Raw genomic sequence first — 23,748 nt, 5'->3', positions numbered from 1 at the left:
AAATTGATCATGTCATCATGCAATGATTTGATAAATTATAATTGATTCTATGCGATGGTTACATTTCTTTTTATTATATTACATTATCATTTTTTCTCTCTTAGATTTAAGGTAAAAAATACTTTTGTCCATTTATTATTCATTATCCTTCATTATTAAAGATATGTGTCACAATGGTGCACATATTCTTGCATTAGGTTTATGTGAATGACTAACTGACTAAGATGCATTATATCAGATACATTATGTCATTTTCACACAGGCAGCACTCATAACAGGAGAAAAGACGCACCCCTGTGGTGAGTCAGTGGAAGTGCACAGTGATTCAGATGCAATGTATTTACTGTCACAGAGGTCTGCTGTTATAATGGATCCTCAATTGAAGTTAACAAAAAAGACAAATCTTCAACCTGAGACAAAAAAGGACATTCCCCTCCTCAGTTTCCAGTGATAATAGATTTCACGTTTGTCTATGACCACAAGGTCTCAAATAACCTTTTTTATGTGGATGATGTCAGGCTGAGTAAAAACAGCTTTTCAAAAGAAGGTGATTTTTCCCCCAATCTCCAAATGAAGTGACCAAACAAGGAAGTGATGTAGGAAATACTGTAAATCACAGCAGGTAACACAGGGATGGCAGCATATGGAGTCACAAGGAGTCTGACTGTAGTGAGTAATAACAGAAAGTCACAGGTGGAAACAATCAGGAACGATCACAGGAGGTGGGAGGGCTGACACAAGAAAGTAATGCAAGTAAAGACTACCAAAACAAAACAGGAAGTACAATACAGGAATCTATGAACCTATGGATGATCAGAATGTAACTTTGCTTCACATGTGTTAATTAAGGTATCTTATTTCAGGTAATTCTGTGTCACTTCTAAGATCAAATGTAGTCTAGAAGAGCCGAAACCAGACAGACTTTGACACTCTGAGGCACAAAACACAGAAAGACACGACAGCACTGAAGGTTTGCATGGTGTATTTACATCATCTGAAGACACTCTTAGATCTAAAAGCAATGCACTGTGAGTTTGCTAAGCATACATGTGACAAAAAGTGCAAGTAGTTCTTTTCTGTTTTTAGTACTAATAACCACGCGGGTGAAATGGCTACATATCTCACACAACTCTTAAAATCAACTTTCTTAAATATAAATGTTTATACTATAGAACAGTTTTCCTTGATGATTTAGCAAATAAATAATAAATAATCTAAATATAAAATACAGAAGAAAGCCACCATTAAAACACTAATGGGGCAGCATGTCTATGTCATCGTACATTATTTATTATGCTAGGCTGACTGCTGATTCTACATACATACATTTTAAGAAACTATGGTTGATTACACAGCCCAGTAGTTGTTGCTTTGATTTTTACTTTTCATAGATCTGTTTATTCTAGAAGTGACAGTCTTTGGCAGATTTTCATCTATGCTCATGTAAGCAGACACATACAATGGGACAGCACACTTGAAAAACAGAAGCGCGCACTTTGGATGTCGAATTATAAACACAAAAAAAATAATAAATAGGATTAAAAGAAAAGCAGTTAACACCATGTATAGATTTCTTAAAGCCCAAAATGCATTACTCGGTAACACATGGATGTCTGCACACAGGACGATATGAGCCATATATTCAGCATTTCATTTAGTACACACTTTGCAGATAATCTTTGCTTTATAGATGCCGTCACATAGAATTGCTGGTCTAGAAGTTATGTGTAGGTTGGGGGGGGGGGACTCAGATGTGGATACCTGCCAGCCAGCATTGGAAAAAAAATAGACTTTTAAAAAGATGCATTATGGGAAATTAAGCTTGACCCACATTAGGGAGGTCAATGTATTTGACCTCACATTTTCAGGTTTACCATTCACCAAAATCTATAGAACTACAGTATCGATAGGTGTAGAACACAACCAAACATTGAATCCAACCAAAATAAAACTACAGGTTTATGTCAAGCATACAGTTGCCAGCATTTAGTGGTTGCACATTTGTTAATATATTCATTCACTGGCTGGGTACTGTGTATTGTATAGTCCAGTGATGAATAAAAAATAGTCTGATCTCTATCATCTCGTCTCCTCTCATCAAATGCAGGTAATGAGCTGATTAATAATGTGTTCATGAATATCAAGCCAGTTCAATATTGTATTTCAGACATTAGCTGCAGAGGAAAACCACAGATTATTCCATTCAGCATTTGAGGACATGGCATGCAACCTGCAGCCCGTTCTGTACGACGCCATTTCAAAGGCTGCCTTTAACTGCAGGACGTTAAAGGCAGCCAGCATGTTATTTTGAATCGTTAACAGGAAGATTAAGATGGTGATACATGGCCCAGTATGCAATGTTACAGTTCTCTTAAAGGGCCAGTGTGTAAGACTTAGGGACATCTAGTGGGGAGGTAAGAGACTGCAACCAACTCAATACCCCCCTTAAAGGCCATAAGGTGCCAGCAGCCATGTAATGTGATGAGGTCAAATTTAACCCTTTAGCCTGTAATACTACAGGACAACGACTCTCAAAAACTGCAGTTCTCTGAGGGGCCACTAGAGTGTGGCTCCACCTTTGTGCCTGTATTCAGACTAGAGTTATAGATTAAAGTTGCCAGCCTCAGGTGATTTATTTACAGCTAGCGAGTGTTACTGTTCTGCATTGCATTGGTAGCATTTGTCCTTTCTAGGCTACCGTAGAAACATTTTTTAAGCAATAGGTAAGGTTCCTATGACAGTACTCACCCCCTGTGCATTATAAATATGAAGGGATCAAATTAAATTTATAGGGAAACTAATAATGAATACACCTCCTAAGTACTATACACTGGCCCTTTAAGCATACTACACAGAAAGGCACCATTGATATTTTTCTGCATTGAAATATACTGTGAACTGTTATGCTACATACTAGTGTATGGCACTTTACCTACAAGACATGACCACATTTTTTTTTATAAAACTCTTTATTCACTACTTCACTAAAATAAAAGTTTCATTTATTTTTAAAAGTCTTTACACAGCAAATAATTTATAGAAAATAAAGGTTTAATAGTGATTATTTCTTTTTTTTCTCCCCCTTCAACACATAAAGGATTTTCAGCATTTCTTTATCTTTACACAGCAACTGGATCTTGGATGGTGGGGCAGGATGACATGACTTGCAGGTCATCATTTGGTGATGCTGGGTTAGTCCTGCTGCTGTCCCTAGCCCTAACTAAAAGGTCTGTAGTGCTATCCGTAGCAAGGAAGGGTGTGTGTTCCCCCTGAGGCTCCTCTGATTCACTCACCAGCAGGCTGTCACTGGACTCCATATAATGCAGCACAGGGCCTGAGACTCCTTTAGTGCTGCAGTCACTGATGTTGTTTGTGTTAACAAAACTCTCAGGCGAAGCTGGGAACATATGGCTGGCAGCTTCGGTGTCGTGGTCACCTCCGTTTCCATAGTTAACATTCTCCATGGTAAACAGCGGGCTAGGCGGTAAGCTGTGTGCCACATGGCCGTGATTGTAGTGGGCAGAGTTCCTCTTTTGCTCATCTCTCCTCGAGGACTTGTGTGGCTGACGTGACAGCAGCAGGGGTCGCTCTTCCTCACCGGAGGGGCTTAGAGCCACTGAAGGGACAGAGATGGCCAGACTGGAGAGAGGGGCGGACATCTCTGATGGAGGAGAACCTGGGGTTGTGAGAGAGGTCCGGGACTCCGGAGACAGTGGAGTCAGGGAAGATACGAACCTGCAGAAACACAACCAGCACCTTTTGACTAGAGTGACTATTAAAAATGTACTAATTGGGAAGAGAAAGCTGCATTTATCATGGTGCATAAAGGCATCCCTTTCACAAAGCATCCAATTCTCTCCTGGAATCTCTTACCACCAAGAACAAACCTATCCAGCATCAGGATGATTCCAGTTCACCCATGCTGAGCAATCATGTCACAGAGCTACACACAAAACCCCAGCAGCAGCCATAGATTTCTTCCCTAACTTCTCTACATGTTTTTTTCAGGAGCTGCTACTCTGCTGACCAGATAATGCCAGACACATCCTAATTGAGTTTTGCATTCAGGTCTTTGATGTACTTGTGTCTTTTTATGACAATTTCACAGCTATAAATGTGGGAGCCTAACCTGATCCTCTGATTTAATTATGTTCAGGCAAGTTAAAGTTTTTCATATATCAAGCTTTAGGCATTATGTTAAAATAGAGGCACTGCATCAGCCTTAATAATAATCCGCCTTTTTTCAGAGGATAACCACATTAGATGATTTCCTCCTTATGTCTTTAATAGAAGAGTGTCTTATTACGTCAGCCATTAGTGTAGCTGAGGACATCTGATACATGTCTGCCATGGGATATCCAACCTAGCTGCTGGCTCACTGGCTGAATGCATGAAGAAATGATGCAGTGAGTCGTGCTTCCCCAGACAGACTCTGAACTATAGCTGCATCGCCTCAGTGGCTGTTTCTGTGGCAACACCACTGTCTCCTGCTTCCACCTTTCTACAGCCATATTTCATGCATCCATCTATGATGTAATGTTTAACAGGGCTACAAGTGGAGCATTGTGGAGCAGCAAGGCCTTCTATAGCAGACCAGTAGGTAAGGCTTGATAAAGGGTGGATCACGTGGGACATTGAAAAAACTAGATGGGTACACTTGATCTCTCAAACAGGAGGCTCTGCTGTCAAATTGGCCTGATGGACATAAATCCAAGAATCCATCTTATTTATTTGATCATCTGAGCCTCTCGATGCTACCCCGTCTCATACACAAATACAATCAATGTCAATGTAAAGACAGTGGAGTCACAGAAAAAGGTCCTGTTGGTTATTCCCAGAGAGATCTTGAGACCTACTTGTATTAAGATGGTACAACTTGGAATAAAGGATTTGCTGGATGTATCTGGTGGTTGCTCATTTAATTTCGATAGATGTATTGATTTATTTATAAGTGCTATTTATATAAATTATTTCTAAATATCTTATAAAGCAAATTCTTCAATAGTTGCTGCATGTGCTGTTAGTTTCCAATTGTGTCCAATTTAAAATTAATTGATTAATTACCTTGTACTTTAAGGCAAGTCCCTGTAGGAGCTGGGTGTGTCTCGGCACTTCTCTGAGCATTTAAGTCACTGGTGCCACCAGTGGCATTCAGACGACCCCGGCCGCCCTTAGTGGCACGTTGGCTATTCTCCGCCAATGACATCACCGAGACAGACTCGGTGTCAGACAAAACACTGTTGCTCCAGTCATTACTCCAGCTGCAGAGACAGGGAGGGTGTCGTTTATATGACAGGTTTCAGACCAGATCGGAAAATAAATAATATGGGACAAGATTTTGTACTTCATTCTAGTCTGGATCAATTAAAAGTCTGATTTGTTAATGCAACAGTTAGATATATAATCAGCAAATGGAACAAATTTCAAATGATCGGCTAATTAGATTTAGACCCAAAGACATATTTGATCCTATTCATTTTGATATATATACATATATATATATACATATATATACTGTATATATATATATAAATATAGAATAAAAAGAATAAAAGAATAAAACAATGGCGGGGGGCGCCTTCAACAGTTTGTAGGACTGTCTGACTAAGGATGGCCTGAATCATGTGATGTGAGTGTTCACAGGGTAAGACTTTACTCTGGACCTTCATGGTACCAGCATAAAATGATAATATCTCAGGAGCAGCAAACTCTAGATACAGTATGCCTTCTATCTGTACTTGTGACTTTAGGGGATGATTCATTCAAGCTATCAGTCTCATCCATGGTTTAACCACTACACTACAATGGCTGTAATGTAACCCGCATCCAACAAGTCAACAGTGACTCAGCTGCTGAGAAAAGATATCACATGCATCCCAAAGAAACCACCACACCAGCCCGTTACAGCAGATATCATTTTAAACACATGCTGGATCATTTGTGTGGAAGTTTGTTACACACCTGCCTGCCAGTGGACAGGCATTGCACCTGACCCTTAAACCTGGACCTTGAAGGTGGTGGACCCATGTGACCCCCTGAGTCTGGGTGCCACTTGCACTTCTATCCCAAACAACTGCGCACACAGACATGCTGCACAGAGGGCTGCTCACCCGCTTTAGTTGAGTTTCTATGCAAATGACATTTTGCTGTATCTGCAGCACATCATTACAAAATCCAAAGGCTCATTGAATAATAATAAGGTAACAGCTGGGATGTGAGAACCCAGACGCCATCTTTCCCATCATACAATGGTCATATCACACACAGACATTCACATCTTCCCCAGGCTGTCAGAACTTCACACGTCACATGATGTACACATAAATGGATTCATCACAACCAGGCAGACAACACATGGCTGCAAAATAAATATTTTAGCCAGTCCATCAAAGTATTAACAATATCCAAAACTTTGTGACAGGTGTGATGTTATATTATTATATATTGGAGAGAAAACACGAGGGCTGATGTTTTCACAGACACAAATGGACTGATCATGCTATATTTTCAGTCAAAAATGTCTAAATATTATTTGAATTTCGTTACTTATGCTAGTATATAAATGATGTATGTTTTTGCTGGGATCTTTCTGTCATGCATATAGGCAGAGAATTAGTATGAATCTGAGTAGAATGACTTATAGACAAACCCCCAAAGGAGCACGAACTGATCAAAACTTGTGCTGTGAAAAATTAAAACTCTACATCTTGTAGTAAAATTAAATTATTTAGTCAGTTTAAAAAAACATTGATGCAGCTGTGTTTTGTTTGCTTCTTGAAGCAGCTAGAAGCTCTTTTCTGGCTACAGATGGACAACGATGGAATGAAAATGGATTCAACAGTTAAAAAGATATTTGAATCATTTCTATGTCTCAGTAGATTGTATTTTTTTAAATTTCATACAAACTAAATTTGTCAAAGTGTAAGTGTGATGTCTGTCCTTACCTTTGGCTGGAGATGTGGGTGAGTGTGGTGTGTTCCTGTGGAGATAAGGCATATTTGCTTGCAGAGAAGGTTGTTTCTGTCTCCTTCTCAGCTACATGCTGTGTCCCGTTACACTGCTATAAAAAGATCAGAGAGCAGATTCACATTGATTATCTCTGATGTACAAAGTTAACCTCTTTTTACCTGACACCAAGAAGGACATACATTCATATGCTGCAAATCTTGAAGAGGCAAGTTAGAAACCCGACGTCCTCTGGTAGAGCTTGCCAGGTTGGAGCCAACACCGGCGCCGGTGTTGTTCCTCTTTTGCCTCACGGTCTGCCTCAGGCGCTCACGTAGTTTCTTCCTCTGCTTCCTGTTTGGGAAGAAGAAACAAAAGGAGGTTGTGAAGAAGCCAATCTTGTCACAAGGGGGCATCATATCAGAGGAGAGATCCACAGGCACCAAAAGAGAATTTATTATGATTTGACTATAGTTATAGTAAATAGTTTTTTTTTTCAATATAAGATTTAAAGTTTCTTATAGTGTCCAATAGCACCACACAATCCCCAAACCTGCAGTCACCTCTGTTTCCAATCAATCTTTGGTTTCCATTTCTTGCTTACAAGTTAAACTTTGCCCTTTCTCATCCTTCCAATGTGTAATCTCATACAGTTGGGGTAAATTTGGGTGCACTATTTGGCACTATATATGTTTTAAAGTTGGGGAGGAAGGGGTGGGTTGGGGGAGCGTTCCTTTATGTTACAAATTAAACATAAAAATGTGACATTAATTACTTTGTTTTGCAGTAGGCAACCACACACATGATTCCAACGACTAGAAGAGCAATGCAGATTCCTGATATTGTTAAAATACGTTTCTGATACAGCTCCTCAGCTTCTGAAAAAGAGGACAACCATTCTTAAAAACTTCAGGTCTGCAAACACAAACATTCACACACAGACATCAAGACTTCCAGGCATGATCCCAAACAATAAAAAAGAGGCTCTGTGAAACCAGGCCATGGTGTATCCAGGAGCTAAAAATAAAAGGTAAGCTGGACTTCTTCTTCCCAAGATTTGCTGCATGAAATAAAAACCATGGACTCCTGATGAAGCCGTTTGAATGAGTAAAGTACAAATGAAATAAGTCCAGTTACCTCTTATTTGTAGAGCTTGGATTCTCTGTGATGAGGTTTTTACATTTAAGCAATCAACAGTCCAAATGCATCCCTAGAGTGTCATAAATATGGTAAATATGACAACAAGACTGTTTAACTAAGGATTGGAATAAAATATTCTGACTCTGAATGTGCTCATGGTGCTCTAGAATTTAGAAGCTCTAATACACCACATTCAGCTCCATGCTCCATGCCTGTCTTTGTTGAAACCTTGACGTGTCTAAAAACTAAAACTAAAAACAACTCTCAAAGAAGCCTTCACAATGTGTCTCATAATAGAGCAAACAGTGGAATCTCTGAGATCGTGCATCACCTAAGTCAGAAAGAATGTAAACATGCCTGGAAAACATGTTGCTTCATTTCAAAGCAGTTTCATGTTAACATGATACATCCATTGTCCTGTCCTCTTTTCTTTTTCTGATGGAAAAGCACTGAGCTTGAAATCCTAACCTGTTCATTTCAGTGAGTTTTGTCTTATTAGTTTCGGTTATCTGTCAGAAAAAAAAATGTAAGCAAGTTTCTGTCTTTTATGTTTATTATCAGCAGACTAGGCTGAGGTAAAAAACAATAAACACACAGTATCCTAATTTGGCTGCATCCTTCAAAAGGATGGTGTCACAGTGGCTTGACAATTTTGAATGCTTCATCAAATGAGGCTGACAAATGTGTCCCTTTCCCTCTTTGAAGGATAGACTGTGTCCTTCAAAGGACACAGTGACTGTCTGCAAATGGGGAAGGCAGGGAGGGCAGTAGTTATCCTAGTCCAAACCTAGTCTCCTAATACATTCTTTTAACCAAGGGCATAGTGTTAGCATGGACGGAGGTGACGCATCCCCACCAATGTTCAGCAATTACTAAATTATTTGATCCCCTCCAAAACAGATTCTCATCGGGTGCAGGAAAAGTTACATTCCGTTTTTTTTTTTTTTTTTGCCGTTGGTCCTGCCCAAAGCCTGATATTCTGATTCTGACTGGGTTATATCAAGCGCTTTGGTCCTACCATAACACACATGGTGATGTGATTGGCTATGCTTGGTCATGTTTATGCACCAAAAACCAAGATTACAACAGATCACCACAACTGCAGCAAGTGTATCTGCATTTCTGTAGAGCAGAATAGAATTTTTTCCTTAAAGCTTTGCCTAATTAATGGTGTGACCGCTCAGAGAATAGCTAGCTACCTCAGCTCCACCTCTTTGCACATGGTGGTACCTATCCTCATGGACCTTCAAAACCACTATACCCAGGAGCCCGTTTACAGTCTACAGTCTAGGGTTTAGTCTCAACAAACCACAGAAATGTTCAGATACTGGTTCTTTAAATCTTCTTAAAGATTCAATCACCATTGTCTATCCTAGCAGTAAACTATATGGATTGTAATTTAGCTGAAACACCACATTTGCATTCATTAATATCAATTAATATTAAGTGCCATGTATGTGACTGTAAATGTGTCAGATTTACATCTCATTTCAAGGGCAGGTCAATAAAGACCTAAGGAATAGCTGGAAACACAATGGAGGGTGAAACAGGGAGGCGGAGCAGATGGATGGATGGCAGAGATGATGCTCTTTTGTCTCATGCAGAAACAGAAAATGCACAGCTGCTCTGGCTCTTACAAATAAATGGCACATGTGGCATTTGTTAGTTAGCAGATGCATTGCAGTGCTTTGCTCTAAGCATTATTGATGCATTGATGTGTTAGAATGTGATTTGTGCTGATGGTCAAAGCTGTGTGATCCAATCATCTGACAAGAGAAAAATAGCTTTAGCAAAGGATTTCAGCTTAACTAGGAGGAAGGAATAATCCATACCCATAAATTCAATTCCAAGATGTTCTGTCAGTGAAGGTGACCCAAAGAAAAAGGAAAAAAAGATAGGAACATTGGTTTCTTCAGATGAGGTGATATTCAGATATCCAAAATCATCATACACTGCGATACAAGCCTAGTCACAAATGTTCCATATAAACTTATATATATACACATAATATAAGTTTATATTCATCCTAAAGGGAAACAGAAAACAGCCGAAACTCTGACAATTCTCAACATTTTCCACACATCAGTTTGGAATGTGGGTATGATGTGGGTTTGCTATGACACACAAGCATGGCACACAGTAAAAGGTAACATGGAAATTTCACTGTCATAAATGGTTAATATGAGTCAGAGGAGCTAACACACACACAGAGGATTCACACCATCTAAAGCCAGTGTGGATACCGCTCCACAAAGATTACATTCAATGTCTTTACATCAAACAGCAGATGTTTAGAATTCCTCTTCTTTACAGTATCAGATTTCTGACACACTCACACACAAAAGTCCTCGACCTAGACCACCACAAAGCGACTTTCCTATTTAAACAGTGGCAGCATGCCACAAAAATGTTCCATTTCCTCTGCTCAGTTTGTTCGATACAGGTCACACAGGTCATAAATAATGAGCAATGACTGTCAGCTGGAAGATGCTCTTTGGAAATTTTATAGAGCACACCTGCCAAATGTGTGACGTATCATAGTCTCTTAGTACAGCAAGGCTTCAAAGGAGCTTGAACACTAATGACTGTCATCACACTTGGCTTTAAACACACATGTATCCACAATACAACACTTATTAAAGCAATGGTAGGTGGAATGAATGATGTGATTATGATGTCATATTTTCTATTTAATACACTACAGCTGTCGTGATGAGTGCTGATATTAGGTAGCTGGTATTGGTAGACAGTTATGTGTGATGGGATAGGGACACAGTCCACAGTCAGACACTGTGAACATAGCATGCTATAATGATCATGCACCATTCCCAACTCATACTTCTCATTTTCAGATTTGATATTTTCAAAAACTAAATTTAAAACCAAATTCAGATTAAATCAAAAATCAAAATAAAAAAATGCACCATATGTTGTACTTTGGTTTCAGAGCATCTCTAGCACACATTAGGGGGATGGTGTGTTATTGTATTGAGGTTTTACTTTGGAAATAGAAATGAATAGAAAGAATAAAGAAAGCATGGAGTGATGATGTGATGTGTATAGCATTATAAAATCATATGCGGGAAACACTGCATTAGCAGAAACCAAAGACTGAACAGCATCAGAACTCCTGGAACACATAAGCATCCAATCAGAGGAGGTTTAAGGTTGGTGAAGTAAGAACTCAGTATTATTGGCCACTACATCTCAGTGAGGAGTGTTTTGTGAGATCTGGACAGCTCTGTTCCTCTATGACGCCCTAACCTTTGTCGAGATTTAGAACTGACCCAGGTGACTGCATAGTGCTGTATAAGCTAGCCCTTTAGTCCTGAGCTCAAACTCAGCTTGCCCCTTCGTGCATGTCTTCCTATCCATACTCTAATACTGCAAGTTGTGTTCATTATAGGGCTGGAGCTTAAATGCTCATAGAGCAAAGTAGCATCGCAGAAATCTTTGATTGGCAGTTTGAAGTGTATTAAAGGGTGGTTGGACAGGTACACTCACATTCACTTTAATAGGAACACCTGTGCATCAGCCTATTGGTGCAATTATCCAATGATTATTTATGGACCATATATGTGCTGTCTAGGCCGGTGGCGGTGTAAGAGCGTGGAGAATGGCTTTCTTGGACACTTTTGGCTCCTTAGCACCAAATCAATCACAGATCGATTGCTGCAGCCTGTCTGAGCATTGTTCATCCCATTACAGCCACATTTCACCTTCTAGTAATGTCTGTTTCCGGCATGACAATGCACCGTGGTACAAAGTCACCTCAAACAACATCCAGGAGTCTCTAACCATGAAAAAGTAGCCAAGCCATGGTGGTTTCATACTGCAGCATCACCATGGCAACCAAGACCAAGACTAGCTCGGTTTTAATAAGTCTATAAAGGAAACTAAAAATGAAATGGTCCTACACTGGAATCTGATTTAGGCTTCCTGACTGAAATATGATGCCAAGGTGCACCTGACCAACTGTTCATACTATATATGACACATGGAGTCAGGATGTGTTGGACTTCTGTGACCTCTTCAGAGCAAGAATTGAAATCCATTGGACAGAGGGAGCCTCTGCACAGTATTAATTCCTAATGTGATGCTCAGTGAGTGTATATAAAGGCTATTTTTAAAGGCATACTGGTTAAAAAAACAACAGTTAAAAAATATAAATAAAGGCCCTATGATGCCTTACATTACATTCACATGCAGCTTTAACATATGAAGTGATACAAACATCAGCGTGCAAAAAAATCTGACTGTATAAACCACAGATCTACTAAGAGGGAAAACAACAAAACAGGTAGTGTTAACCAAACATGCCCCAATCCAAGAAAAAGGTAAAAGAGGAAGTAGACATACTGTAAAAGCTAGCCATTACATAGTTTTGGCAGCGATCACCAGTAAATTCATTTGGACACCTGAGTGGAAAAACACAAGAAAAAGACAAGAAGAGAAAAAGAGTTAGTTTACACAAGAGCTGTGCAAAACCCACAACAGTCATCACTGGTGTTAGGAGGGGACAGCTAGACCAGTGTGTCCAGCTCCAGTCTGTGAGTCTGAGTTCAGTTAATCACCTCAGACACATCGATCTTTAATTTATATGGACAAATATGTCATATTTTGCACAGGCTTTCCATCTGAATGGAATCGTTGCAGGCTGAAATTTGCATGTACGTATGAGGCCGCTCAGTATAAGTCTAGACTTTGCCAGTAATATAATCCTATAATGGGATGTAACCCCACCCTTAAAGCAAAACACAGGCTCGGTGCAGAGCGGTCATACTGCATGTCAATCAAAGGGAGGATTGATGGCTCAGTTAGCCCTTGTCCACCAATGGGAAGCAGCTTTGCATTTCCATAGCTGAGAGAGCGATTACATTATGTCACTTTAAGTCTCTGCTTTCCATGTACTGCTAACAGGATTAACACAGCAGCAACACCACTGGACCACTGCTGCTTTGACTGAATGTTCATACCGAGGTTCTGATTTTCATTTTAATCCTTCCTCCACATATCAGCCCATTAAGTGGCGATTATCAGTTCTCATCAGCTTAATTATTTATGGCTGGTAGGGCTCTCCTCTACCTACTAGGATGCCAGAAGGTGCATTAGCATCTTTTCTGATCAGTGATTAATTATAAGGCTATCGTCAGCCCTAAATAACTGCAAACACCTCCTCACAAGATGTCAGTTAGTTTGAACCATCCATGGTTCAGCCACAAGCAAATAGCTTGGAGTCATGCAAGCACTAAAGGCCCTCTGGTAGAAAAAAGTATGGATATAATATATAATATATAATATAATCAGGTCTGATGTTATAGGTCTGTCCTGTGTTTTGGTTTCTGAGGTGATGGGGTGAGGTTGAATGGATAGAACAGTAAATGGTAATATGCCTTACTTTACACCAAACACACCACTACAACCTGAGGTGGAGGTACTGCTCCGAACAACATGGATGGGTGTGATGAGATGATTGAGTACATGCAAATTTCAGTGCACTCTTCTGCACCTGATTTATTACTTATCACTGTATTCAAAGGGGAATTATGGATTTCTCCAGTGTTTCTTGGAGAACACATGACGGGTTGGGGTGAAACACCAGTAATGACATGTGGGACTGAATACAGTTGTGTTCACATACGTTTTGGGTCTGAGACTTTCTTAAGCACTGCTTGTTCACATCGGTGCCCAGTGAATCCCGCCAAGCACCTGGTCGATGGGCAGAAAGGAAAAGACAAACACAGCAACTACGTGTTACAGACAAAAACATGAGGACGCACTGACAAACACACAGACAGCACAAAACACGCCACGGTCCGGGATAACAACCGCCATACAACGCTGGGGAAAAAAATTCGTTACAGTTATATATTTTACACAGTCTGAACAACCAAAGCATTTAGTTAAGTACTTACCGTTCGTCCAGCTTTGCTAAATTCAATAACAGCAAGTTTGCAATTTTTTTTGTTTTGATATGAAATGCTGTGTCCTGATGTTTGTTAGAACTGTCCAGTGTGGAGCCTGCAGGTCAAATGTGTAAAGCTAAATCATTGATTGGATGTCCGTTTATCTTGCATATCATTGTGTAGATGGAGCAAGGTGTTAATTAAATATTAATATATAATATATAATACAAAACAATTATTTATATCCTGTGGGACCTGGATGTGGAAAGCCAGAGCAGTGCCTTGCGTTGGTCTTAGTAACTCTTACTATCTCTCCCCTCTGGATTTTAATAGAGACAAAGAGGGTGACAATAAAATGCCCTCTGTTGGCTGGATGTCTACACTTTGCTTTTAACATGATGGTGCAGAAACTTGAACAAAAATGGCTCCTCTCAAGTAACTCAAAACAACCCTAATTGTTCGTAGTACTGTTCTGAATGGCTATCCAATACATATGGTGAATAGTTTATAATAATGTAAAGTCTGTGCCAGGGGTGGTATAAGATGCCATTGAGCTTGATGATTAATACGCACATCACACAACATAGAAATCACACATACATCAGAATAACCCACCCACAGTCCGTGTCCTACCTGCAGAGAAACTTTGTGCTGCCCGGCATGATTTTAAGCATGAAGCACTCCCCTCCATTCACACAGTAGTTCTTCTGGCTGTCGCTGCATCGCGTCACATGACTGGAGGTCTTGGCTGTAGTAGTAGTAGTGGTGGTGGTACTGGTGCTGCTGGTGGTGGCTGCAGAGGGACATCCATGATTAGTAAGGTTACACTGAGTTGGTAGGTATCATATTATTACAAAAAAAAATGAGAAAAGATGTCTTCATAATGAGAGCATCATATTTTCAGACATTTCCAGGGAAAGCTATGGGAGAGCTGCGGCCCTGCCTGACTCATTCCTCAGTGGTTTTTGCTGTGTCACTGATGTTTTTCAAACCCACTTTGCCTTTAAGCTCTAAGACAGTGCTTACTAATCATAATGCACTGGTGTCTGCTGAGGACCACACTTCAAATGACTTGCGAAAATGAGCTGTAAACTGTCAATGTGACCATAAAGGGTTGAAACATGGCTGGAAAACATTGACTCCTGGGTGCTCATTCATTCAAATGATGTGGGCTTAGGCTGAACACACCTCTCCATTATCAGGTGTATTGATCTTGTCAGATTTCATCTCAGTTCCCTCTCCTTTAGAAATGGTTCAAAGCAGGGTCACGACTCAATCACTCCATCATTTGGGTGTTTGGATAACAGCTGGATTATGAATTACATTATGAAACAGTGGTCACATAAATAGCAAGGGAACATTTTTTTCATTATATCTGTTTGATTATAAAGCTAAAGTATTATTTTTTTTGAAACACCAGCACATCTCCACTCTTCAGTGAGATGTTTAAATATTCACATGAGCAGAAAAAACAGTCTCACAGAGTCCCACAGTGCCAGCATGTAGGGGCCTTATCAGCATTACACAGCACATTTCAGCACTGCAACAAGCAGCTACCTCTGATCACTGTACCAGATAAAAGAATGAATGAGATGAGAAAAGCGATTATGCAGCTGAGTAGAGATGCACATCGATCAGGGCGCAAGACGTGCATCACAAAGAAGGTGGAATTAAAACGGCCATTCATGAACGTGAAGTCTTAATCCCTTTAATCCTGGAGGTCCTGCACAGGACAAAGCTGAGTGTTTGAACAGAAGCCTGAAGGTGCATGCTCGGTAATAACCTCCTCATTGCTCAGAGATAATAAAAAAATCAAGAAATGGATCATATTTATTAGACTTTGATTATTTTGCGGATGACAACAGGACTACATCAACTTGATTAAAGCCATTACTGTAAATGATTTATTAGTGGGTGCATTAGAAACGAGCACCAAACCATAAATCCATCCATTAATCAGCAGACTGGTATAGAAGTGATACTTGGCACCAGCTGGGATGGGACACGTCCCACAGCTCAATGCAGTGGTGTGTCAGTTATTCTGCTCAAAGCACAGCAGCTCTGTCTGTTCTCGCCCCGCAGAGAGGCAGAGCAGATTTCTTTTCCTCAGTTTTTGCAGAAACATCAAACGGACAGACAGTTCCTGTGCGCTGGAGGTTTGCCAGAGGCTGATCGCCTCTCTGCTGGTCAGGCTCTTTGGGCAGAGCTGGGGTCGGATTTGCAGAGCGATCCGTCTGCTGCAGTGGATGGTGTTTCTGTCAAGTGTTATCAAGGACAAACCTTGATGCACTGCACCAACAGGAATCTCCCTCTGCATAATTACAGTAACTGGAGTTACTGTGAAGGTGAATGAACTAAATAATCAGAGATTCATCCATTGACTGACTAATTGTTTGCCGTAGGATTTTGTCAGCATTCATATTATTAGATTATTTCTGTAGTTTTACCACAACTGTCCTCTTCTCCTTTCAATTAGCAATAAGCTGATGCTGGTGCAAATTGATCAGAATGATGCTACCTCATTGCTTTCTGCTCACATCTTTAAGTAAGGGACGGCCACTAGCTTTTATTGTTGGCTCCATCCCACTCAGTTTTCAACTCTTAACATGCCGTCTTTCTAATATTTTCATCATATCATCCATCCTCTAGCAACATTGGGAGAGACCCAGACCTCCAGAAACTTCCTCCAGCTCTTTCTGGGGGATTGCCGGTCCCACCCTAATGGTAGTACATGATGTGAAGGTGCTACCCAGTGCTTGTGCAATATTTTATGTGGTGTATGTACTGCAGAATAAACCCTACTGTTAAGCACAGGGCCCCATTTCCCATCAGAGACTCCGCCCATCTCCCACCTGACTGCACTCTTACCCTTCACTTTCACCATGACCTCACATTTGGGGTGCTAATCTGGCATTCTGGCTGCAGTCCAAGGGAACAAACCCCTACACTGCATCCTCATTTGAAGGGTTAAGTATTATATATTACACGAAATCAAGCACATTATGCAGCCCGGGTTATTTGGAGCTGAAACAAGGCCAATATCATAAAAGCACACAACCTTGTAGGAAGGTGCTGCATTGCCAGATTTTGTGCGAATGTAGCTGAAGGGCACGCTTCAATCCATCCTCTGTGACCTCCACTGTATGGTGTGTGTGTGTGTGTGTGTGTGTGTGTGTGCAGCTCAGCCCCACCCTCAGCCAACAGACACACAGTCCTGCAGCACTTTATACTGCTCTTCTTTATAAGAAGTAAATCATTGGTCCCCAGACTGCTTGTGTAGCCATTTTCTGTGTTATATTTCCTTGTATGTACACACATCCACCAAAGGTAATTATCCTAAAATGCATGTCCCAACCACTTCTAATAAAACTAATTACCAAGCTGAGTAGAATTAATCATGTCATAAAACAGCTGCAGAATCATGTGGACTCTTTGCATTAAATATCTGCCCATTGTCGTCAGATCTGAGTGTTGTGATCTCACACTGATTACTGGCTGTCAGACTGGACATTGTGTATGTGTCCGTATCCTTTTAGAGGGGTGGGGGTACATTATGTGGTCTAAGTCTGACTATAAAAGTCACTTCTTTTAGGTTCCTTTGTGTATTTTCCTCACTTTTTATCTGCTGTTTAAATCCATTATTTCATTCTGTCAGTCAGCCAGTTACTCACAGCATCATGTCCTGCTAACGCTGCTGTGATGGACAGCACATACAATATTAAGGGTCAGTGCATCATTCATCATACATCTGTGATTCACTATGCAAACCAGCTACTCCAAGTTTAAAAGGGGCAAGTACTCTCATTAATGTTACAAATTCATCCTTATGATACTTCATATCTGATCTGCCTGGATCTATCTGGATAGAACAAGTCGCAGGGACCTGCTGTCCTGGGATGGTAAATTCAGCAGTAAGTAAAAGAGCTTAGGTCAGACGTCCAGTGCAGTCTAATAATTATAGGATTTAGTTAAGTTCTTTTAATGACAGTGTTACGTGTTGAAGGTGAGGCAGTTTGGTGAGTCTGGATGGACACAGTCACCGGCCTGTCAACATAGTGCTATACAGGTTAAAATCACAAAACATAAAGCAAGTTCACATACACCAAGTCATCTAAAAGTTTAGTTTAGTGTGTTTCAGTGTCCTCCATTTTTGGAATGAGCTTGTCTCTAAGCTGCTCTTTGGCAGTATACTGTAGCCTCCTCTTATCCATCCATCCACAGCTCCCAGTCACTGCTGCTTCTCAGACTAAATGAATTACTCCATATTGCTATTGAATCACAAAGATTACTTTTAAAAGCCAAGACTGTTGGCTCATGGTTTTAGCCTTTATGAATGATTTTTTTATAAGTTCATCTTTCATTTAAACATATTTTGTGGGACGCTTCAAACTAATGGGTCATTGTTAATTTGTCTGTCGTTGTCAGACCCCACAGGCACTATAACATGTGTGATATTTATGGATACTCATATAAACGGACTTCAGCAGCACCAGGACCTGCATTGTAGAATCTCTTTATTAAAAACACTCTTGCCAAAATAAGTGAAAATCTGACCTGTAAGGCATTCTATGTAGGTTTGCATGCCATAGGTTGCGTCATCAAGTGTAGGGTCTGTTGTAAGGTCCCTGTTTTCACATAGTGAGCCCCGCATGGTCAGGCCTGCATCACTAACATGCACTAACACTAACACTTAGGTCTTCACTGGTTGTCCTTTGCACTGCACTAAAGATAAAAGGTGAACATGTCTTTGAAGTTGGGGTCCGAGCACCGTGGAATGCTCTTCTGTGCAACCTTTTAAAAAGCCAGCTGAAGAGTCATTCATCCACACCAGCCTTTGTTTCACCCAGCCGTTTGTTTTGTTACCTGTGTTATTTTCTGACGTTTTTCTTTGACTAAATGAACCTTACTTAGGCCTCCTGATTACCACACGTGTGTCTCAGCATGTTTCTCTGATTCTGACTTCAACATAAAAACCCATTTGATCAAGATCAGTGCCTGGACTCTGTAATGTGGTAATATAAAAGTCAATTGAAGTGTTGCCCAATTAGATCAAGAGGGTAGCCAGTCTGATGGGATACCATGTCACTCAAGTATGCACTTTACCAATGACATACTTAACTTCTCAAAATCCACTAAGATGGTTCCTGTACCCAAAAAACTACAGTCAAAAGCCATAACGACACTTTAGTATCTGTCATAAGGTCCTCTTATTATCATCAAGTATTTTGAGAGGTTGATACTTTGTCAGGTCTAGTCATGTCATGTCTATCTCACTGAGAGGGTGCAGTCATATTTATTCTCACAGAGAAGTCCACGAAACAAAAAGTACAGGTTTCACCCCACCCCCGTGGCCTTTGGGGACAGGCTGAAATGTTACGTTTTTTTTTTTTGAAAAATGAGTGCTCATTCTGAAGACAATACAGAAACATGTTCCAAAACAGGTTAAGGACCTTGGCAACAATAATCCTAAAAAGAGCATCTTATAACTTATTGTGTTACTTTGCTAAAGGTCAGTAACATGATTCACTATAAAGATGAGTACCTGAGGCTTTCAGAAGAAAAAGATGGGGAGGGGTTCATCAAGCCTTTCATCCAATGTCAACTGTGATTGGCTTCAGCCCCGACAAGATTAAATGTCTACAGCAAGTGACTGATGGACAGGCAGTTCTGTAGCGCTCGATCAACACAGCATTTACATCCACAAACACTGTGAGGTGGAACTAAAATCTCTCATTATTACTGCTAATCTGGACTCAGCTCCCTCTTGGCTAAAAAAGAGAGCTTATTCCAGCTTATTATCAGCACATGATATCATACATCATACGCCAGCATCCATGAAAGCACCATTAATGGTACAGAAATGTTCTGTATACGCAGGTTTTGCTTATTTCAGTATGTGCATTAAAAGAGTTTGGGTTGCTAAACATGAACATATTTTTTAGCTAATTACATCAAGCCTTTCCTGCAGTGGAATTAATTTTTTCTTATTTTTATATTAATATAGTGATTTTATTTTATTTTATACACTATCTCAGTTCAGGAAACAGGGTTGTATTCTCCCCTGAGACCCACTAATGATCAATCCTGCCGTCTAAGAAAGTAATGTCTCTGAGAGCTCAGCTAGAAGATCACCCCACCTACCCCCACCACCTTAGATTAGCTAACCCACATACAGTACAATACATCACGCAGAGATGTGACTACAGCAGATACATGATGGTGGCGAGCCACCGGCAGGCAGACAGTATTAGTGGGTTGTTTTTCCCTGCGGTGCAGGGATGGAGGGGGCATCAATTAGCCTCCAGCAGTCTCTGACCTTGAAATGGAGCGCAGGCTGAAAACAGGAAGTCTCCCCATACCACAGCCCGGAGTTTTAGTTTCTGCCATGCATCATTTATTGATTTCCACTTTTTCATGTGACTGGAAATGTGCATCCCGACATTTTAGGGATGTTCCACGATGCTGTCTGCCAATCCATTCACTTCTAAATCACAGTGGTATAATTTAAGACATCATTAATACTTAACAAGGATGTAGTGGAGGTTTGGAGTCACTCACTAAAGGGGTGAAGTAGGAGACAACAGATGTTCCTTGCACACCTTTCTGTGTGTAGCAATAGTTCAGAGGCTTAGTCATAGGCCTCTATGCTGCACCCTGCAAGTCACAACGTGTCTGTTTTCAGGCTAAGTCCTGAGTGCAGTTCCTGGCACGGTCATTACGAAATCAATGATACAAAAGGAAACATTGGAATCTGAATTTTGCTTTTACAATAATAAAAATTGTATTAATGACCATTAATACAATAATATTAATGGTCAGCTCTGGAACAAGAATGGACAGAAGGAGACAGAATTCCTGTGTTGGTACTTACATATTGTTGGGATGATGTTGTTAAATTCCTGTGTTGTCTGAGGGCGGGGAGTCTGCTTCGGGATGGTGGTGCGTTCAGCGTTGTATTTCAGTGTAATGGAGGGATCAGTCACTCGTGGAGACAGAGGCATGTACGGGCCTCGTGTGGATTCCTCCTCAACTAATACCTCCGGACGTCCCGGGGTAATGGCGATGGTGGTGGTCAGGGAAACAGTGGATGGAGCTGAATGAGGAATCGACACAGTTATGACCAGAGTGGGGTCAACTGATATAATAATGGGGTCTTGTCCGATTGGTTTAGGGTCTAAGTGTGTGGGTGGTTCGTACTCAAAGATCTTATCCACAAAGACCCATTTGAGTCCAGCTGTGCAGAGGGCTAAGCTAAGCAGGCAGGCCAGGATGGGCAGGATGCAGATTTTCTCAGAGTGCAGGCAATTGTTAATCTGTTCCATCTCTATGCACACACAGCAGGTCCCTGGCAAGGCCACTATTCCCAAAGCACCAACATGCTCCCCATTGCCACCAGCATCACCTCCATCTGCTGCTCCCTCTACGCCCTCCTCCTCCTCCTCCTCCTCCTCTTTCTCACCAGCTGCCTCCGTCTCCTCTGGTTTCTCCTCGGGGACTTGTCCAGTATCAACAGTAGAGCCAGTGGGGGAGGCCGATCCAGGAGGGGGAGCTGGCCCTGCAGAGAGGTCCTCCATTCCCTCAGTCATCCTTTCCAATGGTTGGATAAAGTGTCTCTGAACACCTCAACTATTGACTCAGAGCATCACACAGCGGCTGCCTGCCGCCCGTGTCCTTGAGTATGTTTTCCATGCTGCAGAGTCAGAGCTGGGAGGTTAAAAAAAAAAAAAAAAGGCTGTGCAGAGAGTTAACAGTCCAGGTGGTATGTAGACAGGCTGCGCACAAGGAAAAGGAGTTCCTTACTCATGGTGTTTCACAAAAAGACCAATCATGACTCTGAACAACTGACTGCAGGCAAACGACAAAAAAAAAAAGATTCAACCGGAGACGTAGAAGCTTCAAATGTCCCGCATGGTGTTGTAGTAAGAGCACTCACTCACCTGAACACTTTAGTGAAGGAGGCAGTGTCGACGTGATGGGCCAGCCGCAGCTGCAGCAACTGTAGTGCAGAGGACAGGACGGCCAGGCACTGCAGAGGCAGGAGGGACATGCTGTCTTGTCTATGGAGCTCCAAGCAGCTGAAAGGCTGAATCATCAGGGAGCGGCAGGTGCCCTTCCTCTCAGTACAGCCACAGAAACAGATGAGTAAGGGGAAAGAGAGAGAGAAAGAGAGAATCACAGAGAGAGTGAGGGAGTGATGGGAGGACGAGGGGGGTGGCGGCTGCAGTAGCACAGTACAGACTGGATACTCCCCTTCTTCTTCTTCTCACCCCTCCTCTCTCAATCTTTCCTCTCCAAGTGGTGAACAGGGCAGCCTCAGGCCTCCTCCCCTCTCTGCCTCTCTTCCTGTCTGGTGCAGCCTTTGTAGGCTGCTCCCAATCCCAGCACAAAGCATCCAGCTAAGCAAGTTCCTACTTGATCCAATTAGAGTGCATGTCAGCGAATCACAGGCAGGAAAACTGCTGTAGCCGCCCCCTCCAGCACCACTCCCCATTGATTATGCTGATACTGAAGGGTGTGTTTTTTGTCAAGGGGAAAGAGCCAAGGAAGCAGACATATGATCCACCCCAGGAGGATGCAGCCATTGTGTCTCAAGTATTCGCATTAATTAATATAACAAGGCAATAGAATAGATGTCATATTTTGTAGCGATATATAACATTAAAGAGTTACAAAAGAACGTCTGCCTTTGATAATGAACTTATAAAAATATAAATATCAGGTATAAACTGAAGAATGAATCTGCCAGTTGATCGAGCCTCACCTGAATATGCATGCAGCATTGTCTAATCCCTCATTGGTTGGTTTCTTTTGTCCTTAAACTGGAGATATTGATCAGCAAAGTCACACTTCCTCCTAAAGCATACAAGTGTGACAGAAAGCCCCCAGACCACCAATAAAACTATTAACTTCCCCCCCCCCCCCCCCCAACCCCCCAGCCGCACTGGTGAAACAGGCCTGGAGCCTGACGGAAGGAGCCGGGGATTAAACCAGATGAAGACGGTCAGAAAGGTCAGGTCACCACCACACTGAACATTGACACCACTGTGACCCTTTCAAATCCTCAGACAGAATTAATACCAGTAATGGTATCTGTGGGAGAGGACTTCCTGTCAGGCCTCTGAATTAGTGACCTGCATATTGATTAACTTCTAAGCATTTTCACCCTCTTTAAAAGGGGGGCTAAAAGTGGCAGGAAATAAAGGAATGAATTAGCTTAATAGATTAAAATATATACACACAAAAAAAAATGCCTCACATGTGGCGACACTCTCCGATCCTCATTGTGCCCGGTGAGTCTGTCACAATCAATTTAATATCAGAAATGTACAGAAATAAACACTTAGTTATTAAATCATATTTTCAATTTCCTAACTCATAATGACAAATTGAACCTGTGTGTTTTTTTTGCAAAAACCATGAAAAGTGAAATCTCATTTAGAAGTGTTCAGGCCTTTAATTCAGCACCTTGTCGAAGCTCCTTTGGCTGTTAAGGCTCTTCACACAGGGATTTATGCAGTTTATCCCCTTCTTTCTGGCACATCCTGTCAAGCTCCATCAGATTAGATGGGAGGCATCTGTTAACTGTCATCTTCAGGTCTCTCCAAAGACGCTGTATGTGCTTTAAGTCTGGGATTACAGTCGGAGGACAGTCAAGACACTTGTCCAGAGGACACAACAGTGTTGGCCGTTTGTTTCCAGATTTGAACTCTGGACCAGGCAGTTTATGGCCTGATTCATCCTGCCTGTGCCTGCTTTA

General features: G+C 41.3%; 1 protein-coding gene across 3 annotated transcripts; it reads right to left on the bottom strand.

The window, feature by feature from the left end:
- Window positions 1–981: 981 nt before the first annotated feature.
- nrg1 (neuregulin 1) lies at window positions 982–22,138 on the bottom strand. 3 transcript variants are annotated; one of them, XM_028418690.1, is made up of 9 exons: window positions 20,863–22,138; window positions 14,625–14,784; window positions 12,445–12,503; window positions 9,918–9,941; window positions 7,721–7,823; window positions 7,149–7,299; window positions 6,945–7,060; window positions 5,065–5,261; window positions 3,568–3,735 (listed from the first exon to the last, which is right to left on the bottom strand). In XM_028418690.1, the coding sequence occupies exons 1-9, from the start codon at window positions 21,575–21,577 to the stop codon at window positions 3,719–3,721; spliced, it is 1,542 nt and encodes a 513-aa protein (XP_028274491.1). In that variant the 5' UTR covers window positions 21,578–22,138; the 3' UTR covers window positions 3,568–3,718. The 3 variants fall into 3 exon arrangements, with proteins under 3 accessions (XP_028274488.1, XP_028274489.1, XP_028274491.1); XM_028418687.1 differs by lacking the exon at window positions 5,065–5,261 and having other exon boundaries at window positions 982–3,735; XM_028418688.1 differs by lacking the exons at window positions 5,065–5,261; window positions 9,918–9,941 and having other exon boundaries at window positions 982–3,735.
- Between the last annotated feature and the right edge of the window lie 1,610 nt (window positions 22,139–23,748).

Source organism: Parambassis ranga, chromosome 12 (assembly GCF_900634625.1).
Source record: "Parambassis ranga chromosome 12, fParRan2.1, whole genome shotgun sequence".
In the NCBI taxonomy this organism is placed as follows: Eukaryota; Metazoa; Chordata; class Actinopteri; family Ambassidae; genus Parambassis; species Parambassis ranga.
Note: the sequence above shows the minus strand (reverse complement) of the source record. Positions and strands in the feature narration are given on the sequence as shown.

Coding starts and splice junctions, on each gene's coding strand:
- nrg1 (XM_028418687.1), bottom strand. CDS start 21,577: ATGACTGAGGGAATGGAGGACCTCTCTGCAGGGCCAGCTCCCCCTCCT. Junction 9,942..12,444: donor TGTAATGGCTAGCTTTTACA/GTATGTCTACTT, acceptor CTTCACTGACAG/AACATCTTGGAATTGAATTT. Junction 7,824..9,917: donor TCTTGGAATTGAATTTATGG/GTATGGATTATT, acceptor CCTCTTTTTCAG/AAGCTGAGGAGCTGTATCAG.